At 33.4% G+C, this 25,118-nt stretch overlaps 3 protein-coding genes across 5 annotated transcripts in view; 1 reads left to right on the top strand and 2 right to left on the bottom strand.

Moving 5' to 3' along the window:
• LOC105361938 (E3 ubiquitin-protein ligase Mdm2-like) overlaps window positions 1–13,834 on the bottom strand; it is a 14,499-nt gene extending 665 nt beyond the window's left edge. The window contains exons 1-7 of one of the 3 annotated variants that reach the window (XR_912861.1): window positions 13,704–13,834; window positions 13,001–13,129; window positions 12,592–12,743; window positions 12,332–12,508; window positions 8,755–9,138; window positions 6,205–6,496; window positions 850–1,074 (exon numbers count right to left, since the gene is read on the bottom strand). Coding sequence is in view for 2 of the 3 variants with exons in the window: in XM_011499252.1 (XP_011497554.1) it covers window positions 6,143–6,496; window positions 8,755–9,138; window positions 12,332–12,508; window positions 12,592–12,743; window positions 13,001–13,129; window positions 13,704–13,734 (1,227 nt within the window). In the remaining variant the exon portion in view is untranslated. Of the gene's footprint in view, window positions 1–849; window positions 1,075–6,029; window positions 6,497–8,754; window positions 9,139–12,331; window positions 12,509–12,591; window positions 12,744–13,000; window positions 13,130–13,703 lie in introns of those variants that run through there. The other 2 variants (XM_011499252.1, XM_011499253.1) reach the window with 2 other exon arrangements.
• A 1,009-nt stretch (window positions 13,835–14,843) lies between these two features.
• On the top strand, window positions 14,844–19,427 carry tum (Rac GTPase activating protein tumbleweed). Its single transcript, XM_011499249.1, has 9 exons — window positions 14,844–15,125; window positions 15,532–15,734; window positions 16,342–16,493; window positions 16,910–17,315; window positions 17,616–17,785; window positions 17,867–17,993; window positions 18,275–18,805; window positions 19,067–19,242; window positions 19,330–19,427. The coding sequence occupies exons 1-9, from the start codon at window positions 15,041–15,043 to the stop codon at window positions 19,391–19,393; spliced, it is 1,914 nt and encodes a 637-aa protein (XP_011497551.1). The 5' UTR covers window positions 14,844–15,040; the 3' UTR covers window positions 19,394–19,427.
• Window positions 19,428–19,603: 176 nt separating this feature from the next.
• Window positions 19,604–25,118, bottom strand: part of Iml1 (GATOR complex protein Iml1) — a 22,082-nt gene continuing 16,567 nt past the window's right edge. Inside the window, exons 15-23 of the mRNA XM_011499250.1 lie at window positions 23,516–23,590; window positions 23,324–23,359; window positions 22,978–23,185; window positions 22,497–22,605; window positions 22,012–22,257; window positions 21,549–21,709; window positions 21,316–21,484; window positions 20,806–21,122; window positions 19,604–20,176 (exon numbers count right to left, since the gene is read on the bottom strand). Of these exons, the coding sequence (XP_011497552.1) occupies window positions 19,979–20,176; window positions 20,806–21,122; window positions 21,316–21,484; window positions 21,549–21,709; window positions 22,012–22,257; window positions 22,497–22,605; window positions 22,978–23,185; window positions 23,324–23,359; window positions 23,516–23,590 (1,519 nt within the window). The 3' untranslated portion in view covers window positions 19,604–19,978. The remainder of the gene's footprint in view (window positions 20,177–20,805; window positions 21,123–21,315; window positions 21,485–21,548; window positions 21,710–22,011; window positions 22,258–22,496; window positions 22,606–22,977; window positions 23,186–23,323; window positions 23,360–23,515; window positions 23,591–25,118) is intronic.

Raw genomic sequence — 25,118 nt, 5'->3', positions numbered from 1 at the left:
CAATATCTTTTTCTTTTTTGTTCGGTCTTTCTTTCTTTGCGCACTACCATTTTCTCTAGCATTTCGTCCTTCCATTAAATGTATTTGACAATAGTTCTAATTAACGATCTGTAATAAAGACAGTATTTACAATAAAACAATATAGCCAAACTATAGTGAAAGCGTATATGATTGTAATTTCTAAATATCATTTTTTTTTTCAGAAATAGAAGCAACGAGTGACAATATTTGTTAAAAAAAAAAAATTTTTTCTCTCATAAACGCTATCGAATGCAATTTGGAAGTTTGCACTTTACAATCATATACCTAGTTGAAATTATAGAAAATTTAAAAATTACTTCGTAAAATTATCTTGACCGTTAAACTCTTAATTATTGCTTCATTTAGGGATAAATGAAATTTATAATAAAATAAAAAATTTGTAACTTTCAAAAATTGACGAAAGACAAGAATATCTATCTATCTATCTATCTATCTATCTATCTATCTATATATATATATATATATATATATATATATATATATTTTTTTTTTTAATTAAGTATATCTAAACGGTGAAATTAGGGTACATATAACTTTTCGGTAATACGGGTGCAATATTATTATTTTCAATTGGCAATTGTAAAAACGTCGATTTCACGATAATTAATGAACTGTATGTATAATTAACCCCGCTAAACTATAAAATTATCAATAATTTATAGCACCTCTCCCCGAGTTTGATTTACATGAAAAGTTAAATCCAATCTGTAGTAATATTATTATTAAATATACAAAGTCAAGCCCCCCCCCCACCCCCCAACCCTCCGACACATCATTCCTTTTGATTTAGACGGATACTTAACTTACCATTCTTGAGAAATATTGTACGAATGAAAATTTGCTATAAAACATTTATAAATATGACTAGTCGTCATCGACATAATATAGCTAGTCCATCGGTAAAGTCGTCCCACGTCGCTCTAATTTGTCATCTTAATGGGCCATCATCGGTGACTTCCTAGACTATCGTCGCTCCTCGACGCAAGCTTACTCTTGCTTTTTTCTTTCTAATCATGCATGTCTATATCACACCTGAAAAATAAAACAGATGCAATTGTAATGGGAGACGGTGAGGGCGCTGGGTCTCGAGGAAACTTTCCGTAGTATCCAAGATGTTTATCCAGCGTGGGTTTTGTAAAAGCTATTGAGCGGGGCTCGGGGATCGACCTTAGGGCTTCGCTTCATCCGGTCACACCACACGTCCGTTCCCTGCCTCCTCGATGTGTGGGGGTCGCGCACGACAAGACTGCGGGGGAGTGACGGGCGGATGCATGTGCGCGTTTATTATCTTTCTTTTGCGAATGGATTATCAAAGGGCGAAAGGTCTCCATTTACATAGCCGCTAAGAATAATCATCGTGCAGTTCTAACTTACTTCGATAGACAAAAAGACTTATTTGTTCTGAAATTCATGTTCGTGTAAAATAATGTCTTTATTATGTTGTTCGGCTTTTAATTTCGTCAAACTGTCTTATCTTATCCATTACGTTAAGTGTCCTGTTAAATTGAAGTTCCTTTACGAGATAAGTAGTAGGCACATAATAACAATCCAAGGAGGTAAAAATATTTAGTCATGGCAATGTTTTCAATTACCGTATTTAATTAACGATTTTAGCATTGATTTACAAAAATTACAATGTAATAACAAGTGTTGCCGGAAATATATTCTTGAAAGTTTAAATCACAAGCAAATATTGCATATTATATTGTAAAATTATAAATACACCGGTGAAAAAATATTTATACAGAGAACAAACAGATTTTAACGGTTTAATCATTACAAATTTTACCTGTCGTTTTACGTTAAATATATTGATAGATAACATCGACTCGGCATAATTCATCGCAACAATGAAAAAAAAATATACACTTTTAAAAAAATATTTATTTACATATTTGTATCTTTGTTTACATCAGTTAACAAAGGAATTAAAGATAATTATAAAATTTAATTTGTTTGACTAACTACATCTAAATTACATATGTGTGCGAACTATTTAATAATACAAATTTACGTAACCTTCATTTTATCTAAACAACTTTTAACGGCTTATATTTACAAAAAGAAGGAGAGAAAATAAGAAGATGTAATGAATGATTCGATAATGAATTTGAAATAATTACACGTGAACTGATAATATATATTAAGGCATCAATGTGATACAAAACTAATAGATTATATTAATTAAATTTCATAAATCGCATTAATTAAGAAATTATGAAAGATCTTTAATATTAGAAGATTAGTTAGAACGTTAAAATTGATTTATATTCATGTGGATAATTAAAGTATTAATTTTTGTTATTATTATTATTGTTATGTATCCTCTACAAATTTGTTATGTCAGAGAATTTTTTTTTTTTGAAATATTAACTTGTAAAGGAACGGCTACTAGTATATGGCTTATTCAATAACAAAAATTTCGTTCTAATACCTAAAAATATATTTTTCTTGAAAATCGATTCTTTAATTTATCGGAATTTAAGGGAAAATTCAAAGGTATTTGTTGTTAGTTATTATTTCATTGTGTTTCATTCATACCTTTATAAAAAAATTTTCAGTTAAATAAAACAATCATCAATTTGCCTTCATTAGTTTATCGAGGATAATTTGAATCGATATAGAGAAAAACTTTGATATAGGCTGATATATAAATATACTTTTGCGCTATTAGCGAAGTTTTTTGAAAATTATTTATTAACACTATATCATTGTCGTCCTAATTATGATTTCAAATTTTTATAATACTCGATTATTGATTTTTTATTTTTAAATTGTGCAGAACTTTGGAGAACAATGAAGTAATAATAAATTAGCTTTTTTAATGAGTAGAACGGGTTATTGAAATTTCTATTGTGAATTGACTCACTGTTGTTCGACGTCGAGAACAAAATTATATCGAATATTTAACTTTAGTCAATTTAAATGAGGTTAGTATGTACTGAAGCATTGATATTTTTTAAACTTTTAATTATTAACATTATATAAATTTTTTTTAATGTTCTTGTAATATTTTTGTCAAAAGATGAATAAGTGTAGCAAAAGTATGAGTTTTAGAAAAGCGATATCATTTTTTAAAAATTAAATAATACTTTATATCAGAATGACAGAATATTTAATAAATTCTTCATCGTGTGTTTTTTGTGTGTGTGTGTGTGTGTGTGTGTGTATTTACGTGCGCGCGCGCGCGTGTAAATGTGTGTACGTGTGTGATTTCGTTTTTTTTTCTTTTTCATCTATACAATATATATAATTTAATTTAATATAATTTAATCTTTATACAATGTATATCATTTTGAAAGGAAAAATTTAAATATTTGTTTTTTCCCAACATTTGCGAAAGATTCCGATTTAAATTAAATACATTTTATACATCCAAAAAAATTAAGTTAAATTAGTCAAATTATTTTCATAAAATCTTACTTAAAATTAAGCCAGCGAGTCATAACAACACAGAAAACGCTTATAACTCAGACTTCCATTTTCAGTATTTTTTTTAACGCTGGATATGCCTTTACCATTTTTTGTCAAGTATCACACAAGTCTGAAAAAACCATTATAATATTATATTTAACCATTATAATCTTTCTAAAGTGTCTTTTTTTAAACTATAGTTTTTTTTTTTTTTTTTTTTTTTTTTTTTTTTTTGTAATTATTACATTAAATTAACGTTTATTGGTCATCTATAGTTTCAAGAATGATCTTTCAAATTATAAGATAGATACGTGATACAGCTAGTGTATGGAGAGGTATTTTCTTTTTTTAATGCAACTTTGAAATTTTTTGCCTTAATGTAATGTCTTTATACAGAACATTTAAATAATTTTTTGAATGGTACGAAAGTAATATTCCTATTGAGTCTTGTTTTTCACAGTGTAAACACGTGTAAATGCTAAAGAAAAATTATACGGTATTCATAAATCAATTAGATAATAACATTTTTCCTCATCTACGAATTAAGAATTTTAAGAATTTGAGTAATTAAAATTGTAAAATTTATATAAATTATAAAATATGGAGGAAATACCGAAAAATTTAAACATTTTATTTAACCAAGTACTGAACTTTGAAATTATCTATCATATTTTCATTACAAATCATTTAAAAGAAAAATACATTTTTTGCTTTGCATACAATAGAAAGAAAGATTTTTGTGTATTTGCGGTATTATCTAGTCTAAGATAGAAAACAAACTTACACAAATATATAATAGAATGTAAATAATGGGACACTGTAAAATAAGATTCGCAAGAAATATACTTGTGTTTTACATTTTAAATAAAAAATAAATGAAAATTGCTAATTAACCTAAGAAAAGACATTACGTGAACCTTATTAATTAAAATATTTTAATCCAGATATTGTGATAAGATATATCACCTACCTGCCCACTATTTTCCCAAGCGTAAGCGACATCGAAGAACGCTAAGCGAATTATATATACATATATATATTCATTTATATATTAGTAATCCTTCACTTAATACGTAATACGATTATTATTGATCGAAACGGCGAAATTTTTATACTATATATACAGTATATTTTGCCCATGAGCTGCTTTATAGGCAGCAAAAATGTTTTAATATCGAAGCACAATTAATGCTTTTAATGCGTTTAATGAAAATTGTCTAGAACCAATATTTTTAATTTAAATAAAAAACAATAATTTAATATGTGATAAAATGATAAAATAAAATAAAAAATAGTACATTTTACAGATTAGATTTTAATATTGCACTATTATGAGTTTAATTATCGGTTTACTTATATTATAAATATAAAAATTAATTTCCTTAACAATATGTTAATTAAGTTAAATCAAATGTAAAGTAAAAAATTGGTTATAGACTATTTTATGACGTTTTTTTTTCTTCTTCTTTTACAAAGTATTCAGCATGGAATAAATACTGGTATGTGAGCACAAATGAATAATAATTAAACAGTACTCTCGTTTCATCATTAATATGAGTGATGCTTCGACAAAATCTTATTCGATTTACCAACAAGACAAAAAAGAAAGAAAAAAACAACAACAACAAAATGTGAGAGGAGAGAGAGAGAGAGAGAGAGAGAGAGAGAGAGAGAGGTAAGACGATACACACACACACACATAAATGAACCTGTACATTTGATAGAGAAATAATTTTGAACGTTTTGATTTTGTGCTTTAATTCTTGAAATGCTGATTAAGTGTTACAATTGCTTCGCTCTCCAATAAAATTATTATTAGTTAAGACTGCAATTAATTACATGTTTATTGTGAAGTCTGCGCAGATATATGTGAAAATATTATTAATTATACAGATATAGCAAATTGTGTTATAATATTAATGTATCGTTGTGTTTCGTTTGAAGTTTTTTTCTTACTATAGTGTTTTTTTAGTGTAATTTTTACGATTCATTGTAAAATAATTGATTAGAGTAATTATTTTATAAGATTTTTTCGTTAGCCGTTATTAGGCGTTAGCCGATGATTTAAATATGCGAATCAAACGAAATTTAGATTTTTTAGTAAATTTTCTTTTACCCACTATCTTTATCGACATTGAATTTATTATATCGATGTTATCTAGGCTTTATATTCCTGATTTAATGGCAGATGCGTATAATAAACGAATATGATATATATGGCACGTTATTAATATTTTACAGGCTCTATGCGATGTATCATTGTTTTTATTACAAGAATTTATATCGATGATCATTTAATCGAATTAGAGAAAGAATGAACAATTAAATCTAACCGTATGTACAGTAGCCAAATGTACGAATTTGCCAATACCTATTTAGCAAATTTTTTGTGCATTCATAATTGTACACACCAAGTATTAGAAAAAAAAGAGAGATAACGAAATGAAAAGAAAAGAAAGAAAAAAAGAAAAAAAATAATAAAGTTTCTTTAAAGCTTGTTCAATAAATTATTCCAATTACAGCTAATAAGATGCTAATCTTAGAATTGTAATTAATTGACAATTAAACTCGATATTATTAATTTCTCGTAACTATAAAAGTTATTACTAATAAGCTAGTAATATTTGCATCCCTGGTGGACATATAATGTTTGTGCCAATCGTTTAATAAAAATATCTTGGCCACCTCAAGCGTAAAAGGCCTTTAATAATTGAGTGACTTTTCGATTGCAAATAGGGCAGCGATTACCATTGGTCATCCAGACCTTCATGGCGCAGGGATAGCAGCAGCATATGTGAGTTATCTTGCCGTGAACGAAGGCGCCGTTCTTCGGCCTCACGGTGCAGATGAGGCAGAGACCCTCCAATCCCTGCGCCTGCTGCTCGCTCGAATCCACGACGTCGGCGCCCTCCTCCTTACGCAATTGCAGCTTCTTCGAGAGAATGTTCAGGGGCGACTGCGAATTCTCGATTCGGACGCTCATGTTCGCCTCGCTATCCTCGGCTCTATCTTTGGTGAAATTCAGTCCGTTGACGTCCTGCTTCAATCAAAAGTTAACGTCAGTCGTCGCTTTTCACAAAATGACGTGCACCAAGTATATTGATTCGATCGCTTCACTTTTCGTTATGAGTTTAATAATCGTAACGGTCGGCGTTGCGCGTCGTCGCATTGGCCCACAACTGACATTCAAGCAGGCCGGCCGAAAACCGCAAGCTTTATTAAGCACAAAAGCCCGAGCGCTAAGGAATGCGCACGAGCTCCGTTCGGCGCTGCTTTAAGGGCGCGACGTTCGAGTTCGATCACTAAACGGTAGCAGGATTGGCAGCCGACGAGGAAGCCGAAGAAGAAGATCGCTACGAAGTCGGGGCACCGAGGCAGGGCTACGGGGGCTATATCCCCGATACTCTCGAAAAGAACGGCGCGGAAGTAGTGATCGTCGCTCGCGAACTCCATCGAGCAGGACCTCCACGTGACCTCTACTACGATACTACGATCGAGGACGGAGCCTCGTACAAATTTTCCCACTGAGTGTGAAATGAGTGGGAGGCTCGATGGTCAGCAAAAACCGAGTAGACACGCTGTGGTTATCTTACTTTCACGGCTTTAGTACAACGGTCCGAGATGTTGGCGTTTCGTTCGCGATCTTCGTCTTGTGTTCTCGACTCTCTGATCTCGCGTTCGAATGCTTCGCAAATTCATACACTTGAGAGCAAGCCTATTATTTACGTCAGCTTGATGAAATCAATGGATTTGCAATTTGCCAATCGAGCCGTCTTTAAATTTAATGAGCTCTATTATAATCTTTAGATGTATAGAGGCATTCACTTTCGTCGAGAGAACGCCCCGGTTGTCCGTAGCTCATTATCTCGTTAAATGACAGAGAGTCGATCGTTAACTCGTGCGGCTATGCGCCACCGTAATTGAGCGAGTAAAACGTCAAAATGGTAAAACGAGGAGGTGGTAGGGGGGGGGGGCGAGGCGAGGGGATAGAAGGGATAAGCAAGATGGTCTCCGACGTTGTGCCAAGTGTCGCCGGCAGGCGAGAGAAAAGCCGCGTGCATTCGTATTATCCGCTGTCCGGAGTCCCGACGTATCGGCCTAAGATTATGTGACAGGGGACACGCAATGATTAGACATCGGCGCGACTCTGTCCTTGAATGGTAAGACCCGCCGTGTTACGTCGTCGTGACGCCAAAACAGGTGGATTAGATGCTCTCTCGGTTAGAGCCGAGTTAGCTACGGCGATATCCAATTGACCTCACGCGCACCCTGACGATGACAACGTGAACGCATAACTATTTCTATAACTTTAAAACTGCAAAAGAAAGTAATTGATCATGTAAGGATATCAGGGCTTGTCGTTTCTACCATTATTGTTGTTATTATTGTTGTTGTTGTTGTTGTTGTTGTTGTTGTTGTTGTTGTTCTTGTTGTCGTCGTCGTCGTCGTCGTCGTCGTCGTCGTTGTTTTTTATTATCGTCGTAGTTGAGGCCATTATTGTTGTTGACGATATTATTTTTATTATTATTATTATTATTTTAAAGGCCTTCTCCGTCGGTTACGTGCTTACTTGCACAAAAAGCAACGTCGTATCAGTCTGTCTCGCGCGTAAGTAGTCATAACATTTTCAAGTGTTTCGAAAATCAATTTTTAAGCTTGGTTTGTTAATTGACGTCAAATCGCTCATCATTAATCGTTATTGCGGCATATCATCATTCAATTATTTTATAAAATATTTTCTCAATTAAAACAGCGCGTATACGTAAAAAGAGCAAACAAAATATTACTGTAGATGTATTCGTGATGAACTTTAAAAGTTTCAAGTTGCATTTGTGCATTGTAATAAATAAATAAATAAATAGCCAGAAATAGAAGCACAAAAAAAAAATTGAAGAAAAGGAGAAAAATGCGCAATTTTCATTGTAAAATGGGAATTTGCAATTTACCTGAAGAGATAATAGTTGTAAAACGACTATCAAATTAGCATGAAGATAAGTAATTTAATGCTTATGAAATAAAAATCTTACGCGCAGGCAATTATTCACGCGCATATTAATTACGTTAATGTTCACAATAAATGGAATAATTAATTCAAGACAATATATTGTCCCTTTTGCCGATGACGGGCCTATTATTACTCACAGATGATAACGCGAAACTGAAAATAACTAGAACGTATACGGTAAACGAGACTTTTGTCCATCCCCTCCCACCCTCCCGCGTCGCTCGCAACCATCCAATTGTCCTAGCGATTAAAGTCATGCGATCACGCTGGTGTTCGGATGCCAATGTACTCACTGAGTCCGAGGGGTAAGGATGATGCCCGGGGATACTGTACTGCTTGGGGGGCAATATCGAGTCGACCTCGTCTCTGTCCATCGGCTGGGCCATGACGACGGCTGATAACGTCGGAGCCGTCGACTCGGTCTTTATTCCCCGGCGATTCGCCCCGAATATCATGGTGGTGAGGTCGCGGCTCTGCGGCTCGAAAGACGTCGGCTTGCCGCCGCGGAAGTCAGATGGCGCCCTCTCCAAATCCTGACTAGACGCTATGCCCGAGTCCATGTCGCAGAGCTCCTGGGCCAAAGCGGCATCAACCGTCGTCCGGAGCGTCTTGCCCTGGTCCTTCTGCGCTCGACGTTTCCGTCTCGGACGGTTGCCCATAAAATTCGTCTTCCTCAGCTACGATCGCCAGACATTTATTCATTGTTTAATTCATTTGTAGAAGCGCATTTCGAAATACCCCCGCCACCCGGTACTTTCTTTTTTTCTTTTTTCCTCGAACCAATAGTATCGCTGACGTTTCGAACATGTTCGAACCTGAATCAAGCGGAGGTGGCTTATACGTAAAGCACGGGTGAGTGAAATTTATTAAACATTGGGATTTATTGATATTAAATAAGTATATTTTGCAATAATTTTTACCGAATTTTCTAATCAATGTGTACCGGTGTAAGTGACACGATAATTCTCTTCAAAGACATATAAATCTGCATTTTCTGCTTAATGGAAAAATCTTGTTTTACAAAAAATGAGTATTGTTGCACGAAAACTTCATCGGCTCTTGCGAATATAATTTTGAAATTTCAAAATAAAACAGGTGTGATCGCAATTATTTTTACTATTTCGTCATAAATTGCTGACGAAATTATCTTTCATTTCTCGGTCTAAATTATAATAGTATTTTATTTATAAAATGACTAATTATTTTTTTATCGACAATTCGTAATAAGGGCTACTTATTTTTTTTTTTTTTTTTTTTTTCATATTTATAGACCTTATGGATAATACAAGGTTAATTGAAATAATTAAAGTGAAATGTGCGAAACCATCGATATTTCAACGAGATGAAGCGATCTTTATCGAGTGGACTCGTTATTACTTCGGTATTACTCGTTAATAACGTAAATTCCAAAGTCAAAAACAAAATTAAGGTCGTAATATTTTAGTCCTATGAATTTATAAGGTATTAATTAATCTCTGCCTACAATGAAACACGTGATATATCCTGAAAGTTACGTATGAGGTTTAAGGTCATTGAATTTTCTTTATCTAACAACTTTAGAATGAATATATTTTCTACTATGTGAAATTTTAATGATGACAAATTCTGATAAATTATTTAATTTTAATAAATTCAGCATTACAATGTTTTGATAATCAATTTTTTCAAAAAATTTCAAAAAGTCATTTGACCAGATATTAGTAGTACAGTTATTCATAAACTATAAATTCCATTATATAAAAGTAATTATTAATACAAACAACATATTAAGAAGTATTAAGAAACAGTGTCTATAATTATTTCTGACATATATAATTGAACAACAATTTCAATATTTTAAATATTTCTTAGACTTTTAATAAATAAAATTTTAATTTTTATTTCTAATTATTCATACAGTGAATAGATATAAATAGTTGCTAATTAATTGGAATTTTTCATAAAAACTTGGAGCAAAACAATTTATAAAAAATTATCATTCGTTAAGATGTTTGATACAATTTTAAATTCTTATTTCTTAATATTTTCTTAAAAATAATAGTGAAATAATAAGAAAACTAACTAATCGTTAATAACAAGTTAATAATTGCGCTCAGTAATTATTATCTACTTATGATTTCATTTCAAATATTATTATTATTATTATTATAAATATTGAAAAAGTATGTGTTAATCAATAACTTTACAAAGGCATTAAAATTCAACCAAAAAACTTTGCAAAAACCAAAAAATAATATTCATTTCAAATTAAATGATATAATAGAAAGGCAAAAGTTATTTCATAATTTAATTAAATATGTACTTGACTGATAGGATTTCTTTTTCATAAGGTCAATGGTAATATATTAAAGAGCAGTGTATAAAATGTAACAAAATATCATAAAAAATCATAGTTAATTGTGCGTGTATACTATATAGTTTTTATTAAAATAGTATTTATATTATTATTATTCATATATTGTACTTCCCACGTCTACCTTTTATTGTGATATTACAAGCAATTACTTTAATAGTATGTAATTATTAAATAATTATTATAATTTCAATTTACTTATAAATAAAATATTGAAAAATACATGGAGATAAAAGAAACTTAAAATCTATTTTAAAATAATTTTATTTGCACCAAATTTTGTGCCAGCTGTTTGATTATTTAATAACCAGAGTTTTCATAATTTCTGAAATGAAACTACATTCTTACTTCGAATAAGTAAATAATATAGTAATACGTTTCCCTATTTGTTTTAAATAAAAATTAAAAAAAAAAAAAGTCTAGAAAAGTATTGTGATATCTAAATATAACAAATGTATCTCAAATGCCATCTAATTATTTAATCTAATTATTACAACAAAATTGTAATACAATGGTAATGCTTAGTTTTATAATACAAACTTTGACATCAAAATTTAATTATTTTTTATATAAACGAATTCTCTTGTCTGTTGATATTATAAAGATTATCGATTTAGAATATTTTTTAAATTCCTATGACTATTAAATAAATTGATAAATTATAACTCTTTTAAATATGACTAATTAAATATTTAATCAAATACATAGATAATATCATTGTAAGAACATTTCATTAACCAGCATTTCTAATTATAAAATTAGTAATACTACTGTGTTTAATCGTAGCACAGGTTCAAATAATAAAATATTATAACAATTCAAAAATTTCGTTTTTAACGATCAAACTCGATTTGTTTAAGCTCTGTATAATCGCATGTTAACGGTACGCCGGATAAAAGGTGTTTTGATTTTTTAAAATAAAGTAACAGATAAAATATTTTTAATGTTTCATGCTGATTGTAGTAGTTATAAGGTACATAGTAGATATTTTATAATTATATAAAGCTTAATATGTTTAAAAGTCAAAATTATTTATCTAATGGGTAATGCTTATTAAAAGAAATCTAGAACTATTATTAGTAAGTTTATACTCGAAGATATAAAAGTATGTTTCAATTTCTTCTATAATTTGTAAAATATAAAATTTAACTATAAAAAATTATATTTTCATTTCTTTACTGTTTGAACTTTTAATCATCATTTTATTATGAAATCATTTAATATTCAAAAATGATATAACCAATAAGAATATTATTTTTATTTGAATTTTCCAGTAAAAGTAGTAAATAATGCAAAAATTTTATATTGAATGTATTGTAATTTCTGTGTTGAACATTCACAAAATATGGACAGTATTTTGATTTCAATTACATTTACCAGACAATATTATAGGGTATTCACATTTTATAAAATTTATTTCTCTCATTGGCATAAATTAAATATTATATTTTGTTTAGTTTTCAGTGTATGCAAGCGTTATGGAAATATGTGTTAAAAAAAGAAATAAATTAATTTACCTGATAACACTTTTCACAGTAACGAAACATAGGATTGTTATTTGGATTTTTGCATAATACGCAAGTCCAAAAATCTACTTTCTTAATTTCACTGTCAATGGAACTTGTTGAGTCGTCGCTACCATCGGCTAAACCATCAGAGTCACAGAATGTTATAAATTCGACTGCCAAATTATTCTGAAAGCAAATCGAAAAATTAGATATCATCTATTATATGTAACGCTAATCGATTGTATGTAAATGACATAATCGACGAATACCTCAGGCTCCGACGATGAAGATATTGCTGTGAATGGATTTTCATTTTCCGGCTGCGAATCTAATTCGTATTCTATATTAACGGAGGCGTCGCTTTCGTTACTGCTGATCCAAGTGTGGGTTGTCGATGTGTCCGAAGTGTCACGTGCAAATTCTAGAATGCAAAATATTTGTTTCATTAATTATTTTGAAGTGCGTAAGTATACAATAAAATTTTCTCTCCAAATAAATTCATGCATTAATATTATAATTCAAAAATGATGCAAATCCATTAGATGTCTATTTACTCTAAACGTAAGTTAATCAAGAGACTATTATTAATCCTATTTAAAGGCCAGTGAAGCAGTATTATTGACATTAACCATACTACACTTATTAAAACAATATAATAATAAAACGTATCGTAGTTACCTGTCTCATTGCCTTGTACAGTATAAACGGACTCCTCGTCTTCATCGGTGGGTGTCGGAGATTCGCTCTCCAAAGTAACGTACCATGAATATCTCGCCTTTTTAATATTATCACCTCGTCTTTCATCCTCTGCAAATGTAACAAACTCCATAAGTGCACCGTTGCGTACTATTTTACACAATAGCTACACCATAAAACGGCAATACAAAATCACTGTTACGCGATTAAGAAGGCAACGATCCTCGCGCTTCTTATTTCCAATAAAGCAGAGTACCCCGAAAAGTGCACAATTTTCCTAACGGCTTTCTCTTTTTTTCTCTCTCTCTCTCTCTCTCTCTCTCTCTCTCTTTTCACACACTCTCTATCTCTATCTATCTATCTCTCTCTCTCTATCTATCTATCTCTCTCTCTCCATTTTTATCGTAAAATTTTTTCTTCTTTTGTTTTCCACCGTTAATTTTTTTCTCTCCCATTCAATGAACGCTCGAAAGTCTTACGTTCGGTCACGTTTCTTTTATACCAACACGTTAAAGTTAAGGCGTTAAGGGTTCCTAAACACCATCAAAGAGCGCGCATTTTCCCTAAATATGCAATCGCCAAGTGCACCAGAGTACCTAATTATCTGGCTCTTTACTTTCATTATTCCCTGTAATTGCGAGCAACAGAATTAATCTGGCCAAATAAATAATTGCAATATACGAACCTACAGGCGATGAGCTCATAGCCACGCTCATTATTTTCCGTTCTACTCCCGTAGCGTACGTACCACCACCAACCAGTTGCACCGCGACGCGACGATCCAACAACTGCGCCAGACTCAATCTATAGAGCTTCCCCAGTGCTGGCACGACAATACTACGTTGGCAGCACTGCGCCCAGAGACGATATTTCGGACCTGCGTACTGCGTCGTCGTGCGCCCGCCACTTTTTAATCAAAGTGATGAAAGTAGGGGAACCGATGCCTTCGAACGTCTAGGCGAACGTCGTGTTTTGTTCACTGTGGGACTAATAAATAATCGCAAGCACGGAAACGGATTTCATCTTCGTTTATTGCGACTGGACGTCGAAGGGGTTCGAGGCAGCGTTGTGGGCATCGACGAACAACGACTACGCGGCGCACCCATTACGTCGATTTTAATTCTAATATTAGGCAAATTTTCCATGATAATCGCCCGACTCGCATTCTATGCTAAACCTTGCGATTAGCGTATAATATTGCGTTCGATCGTCCATTCCTAATAATAATATAAGATCCAGTGGTCCAGTATAAATAAATGTTATCGCGTTGGGTGGGAGGGAAAAGAATAAGTTGATATGAGTCAAGTTGAAGCAATAATTTAGTATGTAAACAACAACGACGTGCCGTACAATGTCGATATATAAAAATAAGATTTTTATTCCTAGCTGTCTCTGTTATTATTGCAATTGGTGCGTCGATTGTTGATCGGCAGAAAATGCGCGTTTCACGCTTGACCGACGATATCGTGATCTTCAAAATTTTATAATGAAACGCAACTAATCGATAGTGTCAATTGGCGATCAATTAGGATTAATCGATACGAGCTTGCGTCATTATGTCAAAATTGATACGCTACATATTGAAATCGAGCTGCCATTGACTTCTCGCGAATTACACAATACTTATCCATCCGGTAATTCATAAATAATTGCCAATGCCAAGTACATCGGCGAGTTGAGGGAGCCCCGCGAGTATTGGCTATTCAACGTGGCACGGGGCGTGAGAAAAAGTTCGAAAGAGCCGCTGAAATCGAGCAAATTAACGTCGCCCGGAGTTTGCGCATAATTGAAAGCGTTTGGGACGTAACGGAAAGTCGTGGCGATTGGTGCGATTCGAATGTCGGGTGAGATTCTCTCGCGCAAACGTTCGTTGGTAGCGTTGTCCCTGTCACAACGGATGTTTTTCAATTCGGCGAGACGCGAGAGCGCGAAACGATTGTTGTCGGCATTTTAATGCGAAGGGTAAACGTGATTAAAGTAAGTTTTGAAATAGTTGGTTAAGCGAAGGACGCGACGACGAGGATGTCAACGTCTCTGTCGATTTTAGCGAGCCACGACGAGCTCGTACGCTGCACGAATGTCCTTGTCAACGGTTCTTGCGAAGGAGGTTAGCGTTACACTGTATCTTCTATTGCCGTTCTTTTTCCACATTTCATGCAATTTCTAGGAAAGACTCGGTTTTCATAGGAATCCGTAAACTCGTGGCTTTTGCTTAATGTCTCGGTGTTATTTGGGAGGAAAATGATAAAGTTTACAATGTAACGATGGTTACGATAATCCTACCTTCGATTACAGTTTTAGCAGGAATTTATTTTAGGAGGACTAACTAAAATATTGCAAACAGTTCATGCTGTTTTTTATACGAAATTATATAACCCGAAACAAAACAAAATTCGAATCACGTTTAATATGATTAATATGATAAATCAAATAAAATTTTATGCTGTACTTTTAAGCTATTAGGAGTACTCTATGGTAATTAATGTTTGATATGCTTTTTTTTTTTTTCATAGAATTCCTTCAGTTTGCTATTAATCAAGAAGAAATGAGACAAAAATGGCTGGCTTCTGTACAAGAATGTCAGCGCTTACACTCGACTTTAGAAAAGGCTCATCACGAAGCAGCTGATTTGGATCGTAAACTTAGTCATGCCAGAAGATTGTTGGATGAGGAGAAGAGAAGAAGGAGGCTTGCGGAAGAGCAACGTAATTCATGTGTAAGGATGTAGCAATGTATATTTTTATCAATTTTATTATATATCTTGTACATATGTCTAGTCTTGTGGTATTGGCTAAATGCATTGTATTACATATCTCAAGACTTGGTATTGAATTTAATTATATTAAAAGTATATGCTATGCTAAAGGAATAGTTTTATAAAATTTCAAGAAAAGTATATTTTATTTGTTTAATTATTTCTGGCACGAAGCTCGATAAAGCCATTATAAGATTATTTTTAATGAAAGACAATTGTCTCCATATTACTTATATACTTTGCACAGTTTCACTGTATATGTACTAATTTTAAGTAATAATTGGGAGATTCTAAGTATTGTGTAATAAATATTTTACATTTTTTATTGATGTTAATAACATCGCAATTAAATATTATTAAGTTTTAATGCATCAAGATGTATCTATTTGATAGTGAGATTTTTTTTTTTAACTATGAACTAGCAATTTTAAATTTCTATTCGTAAGAAAATGAAATTATATTTTTATTATTTCTACACACTTATAATAAATATATTAAATTAATAGAAGAAAGTTTTTAACTTTTAAAATGATATTTTTCCAAAACTTTGTTTGATGTGGTATTTTAGGAGCGACAGATTACATTAGTCAGAGATCTGTTATTAAACGATGGAGGTAGAAATCTAAATGATGAAACTAGAGAAAAGCTGCAATTTCTAAATAACACAACTCTCAATGGGCGACATAATTCAATCCACTCAAAAGATCCACTTCAAGACAAGTAATAAGTTTTAAATTATGCATGAATAATCTGCACTCATAAAATAATAAGAATTTGCTTAAATTACTAAACACAAAAAGGAATTAGTCAATTTGAAAGGACATTAATTAATGTATTAATTTTTTTATGTGCCTGCTTTTCTTTTGTAATGTTGATATGGAAAAAATTTTATTTTTCTTTCTATGATGATTCTTTTTAAGCAAAGTAAAAAATTGTAGAATCATCTATACTCGATATAGTTATAGGTACCGTGATTTTTCGTAATTGTTTTAGAAGAAACTTCTTTATTGCTTATGAAAATTGTTGATGTACTTTTCAAATAATATATACATCAATTTCAATCAAAATTTAAAAATTACTTATTTACGTCTATTCAATCGTTCATGCCCATCATCTTTCTTGCACTCCTCATCAAGACTAAATACAATAACGGAGCTGGACTCCACTGGTTCGCTGCTGAGCGACCTTAGCTGCTTCTCCAAATCCGAGGACGATCTGGATACGAGCATTATACTCCAACAGAATCAGAAAAAGCGGGAATGGAAGGAACATCGACCTAGTGGAGAATATGTGATTAAAAAGAAACGCCGCAGTGCCTTGCAGAAAACCGTCGAACTGAACAACTCAGACAGGATAGTGGCGACGACGACGGTAGTGATGCCAAAGGAGGGCACGATAACCGCTTCGTCAGTTATCGAAACCATACCTGCAGATGAAAATAAAGATCCTCAGCAAAATTCCTCGGTACAAAGCAGCTCTCGTAAAAGGCGAAAGAGCGGCGAACGCAACAGTAAATCGAAGAGCCAAGATGTAACACCCACTGTAAGATGATTGGAACTTTTCACTCTTTTTTTTATAACTGTCGATGCAATAACTTATTTCTTTAATTCGCCGTTCATAATTTAAAAAATTAGACAAAAGGAAAAACTTTCGTTAATTTTAAGTAAATTATGGAATCCACGAAATTTACAATTGAATTGTAAATTTTATGATGCTCGTTATAATGTAATTGTATGTAGAGGTAATATTTAAAAAATAAAGTTTTTTGTCATTTCGTGAATTCGTTTCGTTTTATAAAGTTAAAAATTCATCTGTCTTATTGCATTTTGTTAAATATTTCAGCCATCAGCGCCAAAAGCAGAGACAGTGTCGTCTAATTCTGATTCTGAAAATGTATTTAAGCCTAGTCCAAATATTGGTGGCTATACAATAAATTCTAAATCTTCAAGAACTCATAGTTTTATTGGAAAGACCGTTATAAAACCCGAAATCTGCATCCCATGTGGTAAAAGGTAATATTCAAATTTAAAGCCGTATGTATAATCTCACGAACAATTATAATAATTTATAGTATTACGTTTTTGTAATGATAGGTTACGCTTTGGTAAAGCCGCCATTAAATGTAAAGATTGCAGGGCAGTAAGTCATTTAGAATGTAAACATCTTCTGCCACTTCCATGCATTCCTACAGGAAATACGCCCACTCTTCGCGGAATATCGGTAAGAATTATTTGGTATACGATAATAATAATAACAACAATGACAATAATAATAATAACAATAATAATATTAATATTATTAATAGTACAAATTCGTACGCTATGGGTTGTTAACTTTTGGTTAGGGAAAAAATTATATTAATTATTTATATCTTGGTTATGAGCTGACTTTTAAGCTTACGAAAAGATATATACGGATTGATATTGAATTTTTATCTATTTCTACAAGTTTTTTTTATTAAACGCAAAATTACCATTCTCATAAATCATTGTTCGAATCAGGGAACAATAGCTGATTACACACCAATAATCCCACCAATGGTGCCATCCCTCGTCGTACACTGCATAAACGAAGTCGAGCTCCGAGGCATGATGGAACAGGGCCTGTACCGCGTTAACGGCGGCATGGCCGAGGTCAAATGTCTGAAAGAGAAATTTCTGAAAGGTCGAGGTGCGCCAAACTTATCGGAAGTTGACGTCACCACGATCTGCTCGACTCTCAAGGACTTTTTACGCACCTTAAAGGAGCCACTTATTACCGTCGGCCTTTGGGCTGATTTTGCCCGAGCGACTTTCATCGCAGATAAGCAGGATGCCGACGCGGCATTGTATCAGGCTATCTCGGAATTACCGCAGCCCAATCGAGATACACTCGCCTTTCTAATATTGCATTTGCAGAGAGTCTCCAGCACCCCAGAATGCAAAATGCCCATCACCAATCTCGCCAAGGTTTTCGGACCTACTTTGGTTGGATACAGCTGTCAACATCCATCACCTTCGTCAATGCTTGCAGAAACGAAAAATCAAGTAGCCGTAAGTTGTATTTATGAGTCATAGAGACACAATGCTCGAATTCCCTTTTCTATTTAATCATCATCATCATCGATTGTTTCCAATCATGCATTTTATCATTCTCGCTAAAACTTTAGTCATTAAAAATCTGTTCTTTTATTTACATACCCTTTTATACTAATCAAACATCGCACTGCAGTATATATATATATATATATATATATATATATATATAATTATTATAATAATCGCACTGTAATTCACTGTATGTTGTTATTATAGATTGTTGAAAATTTACTGAGGATACCATCGGATTATTGGGCAAACTTTGTCAATCCTGAGCATCTGAGTGATATCGGTACACCAAAGCATTCGGAACTAAGACATACACCATCCACGGAATCCTTGTTAAAGCGTAATGCTTCGCGAGGATTCTTTCATACTCCACTTAGCTCGTCGTAAGTTGAAACAAGATTAAATATTTATTTAATGTTCATTTTTCGCTGAAAAGTTTCGCTCATTGATTTTTTTTTTTTTTTTTCCAGAAAATCGTTCATGAGGAAGAATCGAAAATATTTTGCAACTCCACCATCAAAACAAATTTATTGACAAAATTGATTGTAATTAGATATAAAATTATTTTTACTTACTGGATGTATAAATATGTATTTTCTCTGTAAACACATTTTAGTTGATAATACATTGATATTAATAATGTTAATATAAACCTCCTGTTTATAATTATTTATAATGCGATTTTCAAAGTAAGAAAACTTACGATATGTGCGAGATAGACTTTATTATTTGATTATATTGTATATTTGCGATACAAAACATTTGTTGTTATTACATCATTTTAAATGTATTGACTGAAGTATGATATAAACAAGACTTAATAGCTAGTACTACTAGTTTCAGTGTGTACAAAATATGAACAATGTTTTCTAATAAAAATAACAACATCTAATTGTCGTAATTTATTTAAAAATAGGCGCATAAAATGTACAGTAACCCCATAGTAAAAATGTAAGACAGTCGAATAGTTTAGAATCCTGTGTTTGATGAATGACAATTCGTATTCATCGTGTTAACGCGTGCCCATACTATTCACATTTCACATAGCTTAATCTCCAAAGCAATAGACTAGAAAAGTGTGGCACCGTGTATATAAATAAACAGGACACGATCCACGTATCACTTTGTATTTGTACAAAACTTTTCTTTAAGTTCCCAGCACGATTCCCAAAACTTTCTCAAACGATTGTCCCCATTCGAGCAGAAGTGTCGGAAATCTTGAATAATCTTTTTCTGAAAAAGCTCATCGCCCGTGCTTGTCGCTGGATACTTCCACTTTCGACTTAACATATGATTCCACGACCACAGAAATCCCATCTAACATAAAAAACAACATCAAGTGGATATAAAATGTTTATCTTCGCCAAAATGAATTATGTATTTATTACGTAGGCTAATAGTAACGATTAATAATTATATATAAATTATTAGGGAACATTCGAGGAAAATGTTAAATGCCGATTCAAGTTAAAAAAAAAAACTTGAAAAACGTGATTAAATAAAAATATTAATTGCGATGGCTGAAGAAAAAGCGCGCAAGTTTTTTTATTCAGAGAAATTCAGAGAACCGTATGTCATCGTTTAAATTTCTTTATGTAACGATAATTCAATCCCTCGGTTATTTAAACTATTTAAACTATTGTTCTCGAGTTAATTATCGTATCGCCAATTGTTTATATTTGCCCGAGCGATCGGCACGAAAACATTGACATTGCCACATAAGTACATCGATACATACATAGCACATAAGTAAATATAAAACGAAATTGTCCTTACCCTCTCCAGCGCTCCACTCAACAAATCTCAAATTACTCCACGACTATTACAACACTAATGAGATTTTCGCGAAAGTATCATGCTAGACGTATATTGTTAATCGACACCTTATGAGCATAGATATTCCGGAGCTCGCGACGTAGAGGTAAACGCAAATATAAGCCACTCACCCGTCTATCCATGTTGTAATCGTCCTTGTTTTTGCCACTGACGTGTCGCGTGATGTAGGCCTCGTGAGGACTGGGCTGCTCCGCGTGCACCGGGTAGCGCTTTTGGCCTACGCTGCGCCTCGTTGTACTCGTGCCGGTGTACTGTCGCGGGCGCGGATTGATCGTTGAGGGCACGAGGATGAAGGCATTGCCGGTCACGTGGACGTACTGGTGCGCGTTCTCGTTGCCCTCGACGAGGCATCGCAGGAATCCGAAGCGCTGCAGTATCGCCTCTTGGAAGAGGAAGAGCCGCTGGGCATACGTGTCCTCCCGGAACTCTACTCGTCGTTCGTAATGGTTAAAAGATGACATTAGCAAAGCGAAATCTCCCGCGGGCGCACTACGTCCCTTGCGCGCATTTTTCTTAATAAGCCATTCGCGCTTAAGCGTCGCCGTAGGAGTGACGCCGCATTTTTATGATCGATCTACTTGTTAATTATGAAAGCGAGTGAGCGAATGACGTAGCCGTACCTTCAAAGAGATATGTTTTACCGTCCAGTAGGCATTCGGTGTCTAAAGGGATAAATATTGGTCCGCGTAAAGGATCGCTTTTCGCGGTAAACGGCAAAGCAAGCAAATCGCTGGGAATTGGTATCATTTGGATTCCGCACAACTGCGCTTTCCGCTGCCAAATAAATATCTAAGGAAAATACTGGATGAGATTTGATAAAAATGATGGGGGAGGTGTGTCGCAAATTACTTACGAGATCGGCAACGATGCTACCCGAGGCAGCCACCCATTGGACGACCAATTCGTACGAATGTTCGGGTTTGAAAATTGATTGGTACCTCAGGTGTCCCCACTCTATACGGTCGCTCTTATTATTAATGTCGATGTCGAGGTGCGTGTGTTTGTACATCGGTACTGCAACAAAAGCAGATGAAATGGGCAAGGAATATGCGAGAACGAACCGACGCTTTAATAATATAATAAAAATTGATTTACGACTGATTTATGATTGAGTAGAGCTAGAAATAGCTGCCCAATAGTGAATATTAACGATACAATGAATTATGCTTGGCAACTAATGTATTAGAAATATTTTTGATAATAAATATATAACATTTAAAACGCGGCGATGTGTGGGTGTGTGTGTGTTTTTTTTTTTTTTTTTTTTTTTTTTTTTTTTTTTTTTAATGCTTGTGCTAAGGAGATAAGTTACGTACTTGTCCAGTCTCTTTCGTCGGTGACATCCGATAAATCTACGTCGTTTCTAAGGAAAATAGGAACATCCGATTCGTCAATAGTATCACAGCTAGGAATCGATATAGGATGAGATATATTGGATAGAAGATTGGCCGAATTGAAATTTGATTGAGGCTCGCACCAGCCCTTCGGAGCTCTCATCTCCACCTCCACCCACTCATTTTCAAAGCTTTGCAGATCTCCCAGTGGTGGAGAATATTCGCTGCCTGATTTGTCAATAATAATAATAACGAGAGATAATTAGTTATTTAGGCTGAAAATTAATTACAGAATCCCGAAGCTCTTCGAAGCATTCACTATTAAAGTAATATGATATAAAATGTCAATATTATTCTGTATTTCAGCGAGTTAATGATCGTTATTGTTATTAAATTATTAAGCGAATGAACGAAATTGTTATTACAGTTTAAAAATGGCGACAATAAAGATCCGTAACGATAATTACCTTTTTGGCAGTCTTTCTCTTGAACGATATGGTACAGATAAAATCCCAGAATAAATGACTTGGAGAAATCGCCGGATGCATGAGAAATAAGTTTTTCTTGAATCATTCCCTATAATAGCAATATGCAAAAGCTATATTACTAAATGAATTATCCAGTTCGCAAGACATTATATAAATAAAAAAAATTCAATTTTCGCCAGCTTATTGAGCATACGCGTATAATTAGTCTCTCACTCGCTGATTAAAGCGTAAATAGTTTTCGAATGAACGACCATCTCATCGTGCATCGATATGAAATTGCCATTTCACCAGCTGTGCGCACAAAAATTAATGCATTAACGAAAATGACCGAGCAGTGAATATGAAACGAGGAGACCCGGAGACCGAGGATGCAAATTCATTAAAAATAAGCGTGAAGCGTTAGATGCATTAGAGAACTCGGGCTTATCGTTCATATAAGCTCCATCAGAGATAATCCGACCTTCATTATATTAATGGCCCCTTCGACGGATACACCACCCTCGATATGACTATTGAGCCATTGGACAGCGTCCGCGCTGACGAAGGTCTGACTGGGCAGCGACGGATGCTGCGTAAGGAAACCGACTCCAGTCTGAGGATGCTTCATGGCCTCGAGTATCTCCGTGAATGGGGCGCTGCTCCTTATCTTCGTCACCTCCGTCGCAAAACTGCAATACGCAATGACAAACGCATGTTAATTAACGCTATACAGCCGCAAATGTGAAACGACTGTGCTATATAAATAATATATATAAATGAGGATGAAAAAATGAAAGAAAGAATCGTAGAAATGAAAATTAAATTACTTTTCATCATTGATCTCCAAGTGATCCTGTTGTTGCAATTGCTGTAGTTGCTGCTGCATTTGCTGCTGCTGTTGTTGTTGTAGCTGTAACTGTTGCTGTTGTTGTAGCTGTAACTGTTGTTGTTGTTGTTGTTGCTGTTGTTGTTGTTGCTGCTGCTGCTGTTGTTGCTGCTGTAGTAGTGGCATCTGGTGCTGTTCAATCGACAAGGGAATGACGGCGTCGCTCGCCGGTGATACTCTGCCACGGTCCATCACCTTCGAGCCAGATCTGCCGACCGGAACAATGATCATTAAATAAATGGGAGGGGGGGAGGTAGTCGAGCGCGTGTGAACTGTACATACTACACAAACTAGTCCTTAGACATTAAGCGTGCTACATTATTTATGGCTGTGCGCAAGAAAGAAGCGAGTGCTCTACTGCATGTCCAAATTGTTTTAAGTACGTGTGTGCATGTATGAGTCGGTCCATGCATAATTGAGATAGTAACAATAGAGGCCAATAGGTCATAATTAAATCTTTTATTTTCTGGTAAGATAAGTGTAATAGCACCATGAGTTGAGATAAAATTGCGATTGGAAAATATCGTCGTTTCTTTCTTTTACATGCGAAAATATTGTGACAAAGAGCGCTACCTATTAATTCCTTGTTAGTCGAAAACAAACCATTAAATGAATATCTAAAAATAAGAATAAACTGCTTGTATCTGTTATTAAATATTTCTTTTATATGATTTGAGATAATAATTATATTAAGAATATATATGAATGTGCCGAAATTTTATTATGTTTCTCATTCGCTTAAATACTATTTTTTATCGGTTTTGTTTTTCATAAAAATGACAAATTACACTATACAACCATTATGCTAATAATAAACGACAGTCATTTGATTAAGGTAAAACAAAAACAAAAAAAAAACTCTGTATATTTTAATAATTCGTAAATAAAATCCAATCAAGAAATATTTGCATAATGCATAAATAATAATTATCAACATCTACAAATACTTACACTATTGTAATATAAAAATACGTGCACAATTCTACAACTAATGAACCACTAATAAATATAGTATGACAAGCTAATCATTTTTGAGCTTTGAAAAAAAAAAAAAAAAAAAAAAAAAAAAAAAAAAAAAAAACCATCTGCGCAATTGGATCGTTTAACAATTAACAAATCAAATTATTTAAATAATGTAACAGATGGATCATCAAAAATTCTGGTGAGATAAGATAAATAATTACCAATTAATCTATTGAACAAAAGATATTATTTTACAACTCACAATTGGTATAGAGCAAATGTCTGTAAAAATGATTAAATTTAAAGCTTCGTTTTAACATTTGAGCCGAGTGTCGGAAGCAATTAAGCTCGTTAAATGCATGTTAAATCATTTTACTTTTAATTGCAAAATTGGTTTGCTTGCTTATTTAAAATGTATCTGGACTAACAGTCAAACTTGTGCTAGGTATTATCAATATTTTCCGCAAGAAAAAAAGAAATAAAAGGAGACAAACCTGCTTGGTATGTGGCGAGGAGTGTCGAGGGACGTGCGACTAGCCGCAGATGTATTCACTACGTGCTTTTCCTGTACAAAGAACCCCGTCACTCTCTCACGCACAACCTTCATGGAAAATGATACGGTATAACAAAGATATACAGGAGAAACAAAAATGCAAAAAAATTAGAGAGTCGTTGTTATTACTAATTGATGAATGTAAAGTTTTAATTTATTAGTAATTTGATATTAAACGCATTGACATCGAGGAAAAAGTCTTGACATTCATTGTACATAA

Source organism: Ceratosolen solmsi, unplaced genomic scaffold, assembly GCF_000503995.2.
Source record: "Ceratosolen solmsi marchali unplaced genomic scaffold, CerSol_1.0 scaffold2, whole genome shotgun sequence".
Taxonomy (NCBI): domain Eukaryota; kingdom Metazoa; phylum Arthropoda; class Insecta; order Hymenoptera; family Agaonidae; genus Ceratosolen; species Ceratosolen solmsi.
The sequence above is the reverse complement of the archived record's forward strand: the minus strand, read 5'-3'. Positions and strand labels throughout refer to the sequence as shown.